The sequence below is a fragment of the Capricornis sumatraensis genome, chromosome 22 (assembly GCF_032405125.1).
Source record: "Capricornis sumatraensis isolate serow.1 chromosome 22, serow.2, whole genome shotgun sequence".
Classification (NCBI taxonomy): Eukaryota; Metazoa; Chordata; class Mammalia; order Artiodactyla; family Bovidae; genus Capricornis; species Capricornis sumatraensis.
Genome location: NC_091090.1, coordinates 32713133 through 32719481, shown reverse-complemented (window position 1 = coordinate 32719481; position 6349 = coordinate 32713133). Strand labels below are relative to the sequence as shown.

The 6349-nt window shown below is 40.7% G+C and overlaps 1 protein-coding gene and 1 pseudogene across 1 annotated transcript; one reads left to right on the top strand and one right to left on the bottom strand.

Annotated features, from left to right (window-relative positions):
- The first annotated feature begins 429 nt into the window (after positions 1 to 429).
- On the top strand, positions 430 to 1357 carry LOC138069613 (olfactory receptor 1f45-like; annotated as a pseudogene).
- Positions 1358 to 4828: 3471 nt separating this feature from the next.
- Positions 4829 to 5776, bottom strand: OR11A1 (olfactory receptor family 11 subfamily A member 1). Its single transcript, XM_068961154.1, has one exon. The coding sequence runs from the start codon at positions 5774 to 5776 to the stop codon at positions 4829 to 4831; it is 948 nt and encodes a 315-aa protein (XP_068817255.1).
- Between the last annotated feature and the right edge of the window lie 573 nt (positions 5777 to 6349).

Sequence of the window (6349 nt, the reverse complement as noted above, 5' to 3'; positions counted from 1 at the left end):
GACACTGACTGTGTAGGTGGGTAGGTATTTATTGAGCCCCTTCTATGTGCCAGGCTTTAAGCTAAGTACTGAAACACAGCCTGTGCCTTGAAAGACTCACGGTCTTGTGAAGAAAACAGATTAACAAGCAAGTAGTTAAATCACCAATTATACAAAGTATCATTAAGAAAACTCTTTACACTTTAATACCTCCAGGAAATCTCTGTTGTTTCTCTCATTCTCTTCCCTTGATGTTTCCTTAATTTGACCATCTTTTGTGAGGTACACCTCTTGTCTTCCCCACTGGTATTTTGTTTATCCATTCTTCCCATTGGTGGTATAAGTAAAACCCATTGCCAAGAGAAAGGATCCAAGGTTTTATCCATCTGTAGCTAACTAAGTGAATCCTATTCATGCTGATTCTTTTCCTGTAGCCCATCAAGACCTGAAATGAACTGCAGCAAGAACCCTGACTTTGTCCTCTCAGGACTGTCCAGTGACCCAGACAAGCCACAGCTCCTCTTTGGTCTCTTCCTGGCCCTCTACTTGCTGAGTCTCTTAGGAAACTCCCTACTGCTGCTGGCTATTGGTGCTGACATCCACCTCCACAGCCCCATGTACTTCTTCCTCAGCCAGCTCTCCCTGGTCGACCTCTGCTCCACTACCACCACAGCCCCCAAAATGCTGGAGACTTTGTGGACCAGCAACAGATCGATCTCCTTCTCTGAGTGTCTAGCCCAATTATATTTCTTCGCAGTTTTTGCTAACATGGACAACCTGCTTTTGACTGCCATGGCTATCGACCGCTACGCTGCCATCTGCCATCCCCTGCACTATGCACTCCTAATGACTCCTTGCAGATGTGCTCTGCTGGTGGGTGGGGCATGGGGCGTGGCGCACTCCAACTCTTTGATCCAGACCTTGATGCTAACTCGACTATCATTCCATACTAATCTAGAGATTCCTCACTTTTTTTGTGATTTCAAACCACTCTTAAGGTTTTCCTGCTCTGATACCCACCTCAATGAGGACCTGATGATGGTTCTGACAGGACTCAGGAATCGGCCCTCTCCTCTGCATCATAACCTCCTATGCCCATATTTTCCTTGCTGTATCTCGGGTCCCATCAGCACAGGGGAAAAAGAAAGCCCTGGCCACATGCAGCTCCCACCTCTCCACGGTCATCCTCTTCTACAGCTCGGTCTTTGCCACCTACCCGAAGTCCCTGTCAGCTTCTCATGCCTCTGGGGAGCTGGGTGCTGCTGTCATGTATGCCCTGGTAACCCCCACTCTCAATCCTTTCATTTGTAGTCTAAGAAATAAGGAAGTGGAGAGATCCCTGAAAAGGATTCTGAGTATGAAAAGTTCTTGGGATTAATGATAATCTCCATAAAAAAGCATTTGGAAAAAATCTCTCCCCACTTCACCACCACATTTACAAAGTGCATCAGTTAGCATTAAGATTCACACAGAGTATTACATAGACAACTGGAAATAAAACTGATATAGAAACCAGGACAACTTCCATATTTAGGGAATATTTCACCCAGGGAATTCCCAAGGTTGTGAATCAACACATGAGCAATCCCACTCACCAAGAAAGCAGAAATCAAGAGTTTGAAACATGGGGCACCTCAGGCAACTAAAAGTTGTAGGATAAGGCACAAGAGAAGAGGGATCTTTGTAGAAGATATCCAAAAATAGTTTGGGGGAAACAGATGCTGTGGCTGACTTCAAGGTATGAATGGAAAGACCATTTTAGACTTATCAGAAAGAAGCTGCTATAGGATTGAAATAAAACACACGAGAAGTGGAGCAGGGCTTGGAGAAGAGCAGTACCAGGAAAGTGGGCTGCTCTGCACACCTTATCAATACCCTTGTTATCAAACTATCACTCTTAAAGTCCAAGTCTTAAGAGTAAAAACCACATCCTTGAGTACACTAGACCTGACTGAACACAGGCTAAATCCAAAACCCTGACCATGCTACCAGGAAGAGAGAATTTGGAGGCTGAGTCATATCACAAAAGAGAGTGACACCTTGGGCTTTCCACAAATCCATACTCCCAGAGCATAAAACCAAGCCTACTTGATTCAAGATGATCTTCAAGGTCAAGATGACCTTCCATGACTTCACATGTCTGCTAGAACAAAAACCAGTCTTCTTCTAAAGAAAGTAAGAGAATCCAGAGTTTCCTCAACAATCTATATTCAATCAAAAAATTATTAGTCATAGAAATAATTGGTAAAATCTGGTCAATATTCAAGAGACAAAGAAGTAAATAAAAACTACATTTGATGTGGCCCAGATATAGGAATCCACAGACAAGTGTTTTACAACAGCTACAAATACATTCAAAACATTAAAAGAAAATATATGTTCAAATAATTAAATCATTTTGGCATTAATCAGCAACTTTTGTCAACTTTTATCACCTAAAGATATTAGGTGAAAATCTGATTGAAAACTGAATAATACATGGATCAGACAGCTGCCGCCTGAACCCTCTGGTCAATAATATAAATAGCACCACTAAAAATGGGACAAGCAATCATTGTGCACCTCATGATATGGTGCAGTAGAAATCACAGGAGCTCTATGATATTCTGCTAAAAAGCTAACCCAGATCCAATCAAGATTCTATCTTAATATTAGTTTTGTAATTTAAGTGCTTGATAATTACCCTTTTTATTGTAATGTAAGTGTTTGACATTAAGCTTCTGATTGCTAGGCATTTATTTCAAACACATTTATCTCAAATAAATGTATAGTCAACTATACATCTAGACAAAGAGCTGGGCCACCCCACCCATGAAGTTCTTCTTTTAGAAAAACCTGGATGACCTCCATTAACTGACCACTTGAGTTACTCTGCTTTTCCCGCCCATGCTTTAATTCCTGTTCTCATGTTTTATATTCACCTATAAAGAGTGAACCTATGAAACCCTAGGCACCCCCCACCCTTGACCCTAATAATAGCAGAGCCTCCATCTCTCTTTCTTTCTTTCTCTCTCCCTAAATTCTCTTTGTGTGGCCCCAAGTGTGCCATGTAACCTCCAAGACCTATGAATAACAAACCTTATTTTTTCAGGGCTTTCCTGGTGGCTCAGATAGTAAAGAATCTGCCTACAATGCAGGAGACCTGGGTTTGATCCCTGGATTGGGAAGATCCCCTGGAGAAGGGAACAGCTACCTACTCTAGTATTCTGGCCTGGAGAAGTCCATGGACAGAGGAGCCTGGCAGTCTACAGAACTTTGAAAAAACAAGGTTTGTTTTTTCAAAGTTCTATCATGATTGTTGCTGAGGAGCATCCTGCAATCATAATAAGAACCACAAGGGTCAGCCCAGCCACATCATTGGCCTTGATCAGAGAAATGTCTGTGGGGTCAGCCCAAGTGAGTGCCCAAGGCATTCTTAACTGATGGCATCACAACACCATCAACAGGCTGAGACCGACACAAAACAATTTTATATAAAATACAAGATATAGGGGTAGACACCAAACAAAACCATAAGTCAGCAGAAAGTTTAATGTAGAATATAAACTCTTCTACAGATAAAGAGATTTCTCCAATAAGTCAAAGGCATGAAAAAAAAGAGAGAGAGAGAGAAGAAAGACTGCTATGAAATAAGAGACTAAGAAATACAAGATACAAGAACTTTGTTTACATCCTAATTTTAAGAATTTACTTAAAGATAATTAGAGAAATTTGAACCCAGTCTGTGTATTAGATGCCATTGGAGTAGTATTTTTAAATATTGTAGCATCAGGTTTGGCACTTTTTTTTCTTTAAATGCCTGTATCAGTCAGCGAGCATACCAAATACAGTAGACCCTTGAACAACACCAAGGTTAAGGGCAATGAACCACTGAGAAGGTGAAAATCCACCCATTACTTTGAGTTGATCCTCCATACACATGGTTCCTCTGTACATATGAAGTTCCCTATCCACAGATTCAGCCAGCCACAAATCCTGTACTGCTGCAGTTTTTACTATTGCAAATGTCTGCCTTTCAGTGGACCTATGCAGTTCAAACCCATGTTGTTCAAGGATGAAATGTACTTGCACACAGAATACAATTTATACAACACACACAACACAATACTTATACAACTGAAATTTGCCCTAAAATTTTCCAAAAAAAGAAAAAAGAAGAAGCTTTAGGCAGTAGAAATAGGATTGGCAAACGTTGATATTGATGCTAGATGATGGCTATATGAGGTTCATTTTAATGTTTTATCTACTTTTTTGTACATTTGAAATTTTCTACAATAAAATAGCTAAACAATTAAAATGCATTCAGCTTTAAACTTATTTTAATATGCTTTTCCTTAAACTCAGCAATTCAACTCCTAAGAATTTATTGTAGGAAAATCTAAATGTGAACTATATTTGTATGGTGAACTAAGAGCTTTCACAATAGATTACTAAATCATGTTTAGCTATGCTAAAAATCTCACAAGAATAAATAAGTACATATTGGTCAAAATAAAAAGAGGTTCAAGACATAGTCATCAATGAAAACTAGATTACAAACTTCCATGATTCAACTTGTGTTATATATATAATACAGGTAGCCAAGATCTCTAGATTTGTTTCGTGTTGCTATTTTTGTATAGCTATTTACTATAGGAAATATTGACAGCCTATTTAATAAAGAAATAATAAAATATTAAAGTAAAATGTTTTAATAAGCACTTTAAAGTTATTGTTCTACAATACCCATTTTTAGTATAACTATTAAACTTATCACAGAGGGAAATGTCAAAACGGAACAGTTATTCCTACCCAACCAATCCTGGAAGACATCCCAAAGTCCAAATAACATCTTTACCACCATCCCCCGTCAATCAATTGTTTCAGTTTGCTTAACATACAGAAGCCTCCATAGTGCCTGTTGAACTTTCTTATTCTTCAGAGTATAAATCACAGGATTGAAAAGAGGAGTGACCACAGTGTAGAGCAGGGCAAAGACCTTAGAGAGGAGCTGGGAGTGGACAGCAGAGGGTGCGATGTACAAAACCATGAGAGAGCCATAGAATGTGGACACTACAGCTAGGTGGGAGGAGCACGTGGAGAAAGCCTTCCTTCTGCTGGCCCCAGCAGGAACTCTCAGCACAGCCACCACGATCCGGCCATAAGATGTCAGAATCAGTCCAAAGGGAACAGTGAGGCAGACCACAGACAGAATGAATGTTGTCATCTGGGCTACACTGGGGTCTGAGCAGGCCAGGCTCATCAAAGGCATGAAGTCACAGTAAAAGTGGTCAATGTGGTTGGGGCCACAGAATCTCAGTTGGGCCATGAGGGCTACAACCAATCCATCTACCATAAAGCCAGAGAGCCAGGCTATAACCACCAGCCCCAAACACCACCTGGGTCCCATCAGGAGAGGGTAGCGGAGGGGGTAGCAGATGGCCAGGTAGCGATCATATGCCATGACAGCCAGTAGGAAGCACTCAGCAGTGGCTAAAGAACCAAAGATAAAGAACTGGAGCAAGCAACCAGCCACAGAGATGGCTGCCTCCTGCAAGAAGCCCTCCAACATTTTGGGCACCACTGAGGAAGTGTAGAGGATCTCCAGGAAGGACAGATTAGCCAGGAAGAAATACATGGGTGTGTGGAGCCTCTGAGAGCTAACCACCGCCACAATGATTAGCATGTTCCCTAGGATGATGGATGCGTAGATGACAGTGAACACAATAAAGAGAAGGAGATGCAGCTCAGCTCTGACATAGAAACCAAGAAGGACAAATTCAGTAATAGTTTGGTTTCCCATGGAGGCCATTTCCATGAAGATCATCCAAGTTTCTGCAGTGATTAAGTGACAGATTCTAGTGCATTTTTGCATCTTCTACACCAAGCCTGAGATAAGTAGAGCTAAAATGAAAAAGATAAAGGTGAGTCTCAAAAACAAGAATCTTTAACACATGTTGTCCTCTTCTCTCCCCTTTTTAGTTGCTTACTGCTTTTCCAACTCCTGTCCTCCGCTGCATTCCTGAACTGTGCACATATTCAAGACTCAAGAAAGTTGATCCAATCTCACATTCCAGTCTTTAGAAACCTTAACCTATTAGTTCAATCTAATATTTTTATGATATAATACATTCTACCTTCTCAATCTCTATAACCAGTCACAGACCCTTCCTTGTGAGCAACAGTATAATGCCATTCAAATGTCTGCTTTGTGTCCTATCACAGCTTACAATCAGCGTGATTTTTTTTTAATCTCTTTTGTCTTTCCTGAGCACAATCAGCTCCATTGTGAGTGGTTTGAAAATTCTGCCTGATACTCAAGTTTTCTGTATTGTAGTCATCTTTATCTTAACACTGTCTCTTATTCCTCTAGCACCTTATCAATTGTTGC

Bases quoted from the DNA above. Each gene is read 5' to 3' on its own strand.
- OR11A1 (XM_068961154.1), bottom strand. From the start codon at position 5,776: ATGGAAATGGCCTCCATGGGAAACCAAACTATTACTGAATTTGTCCTT.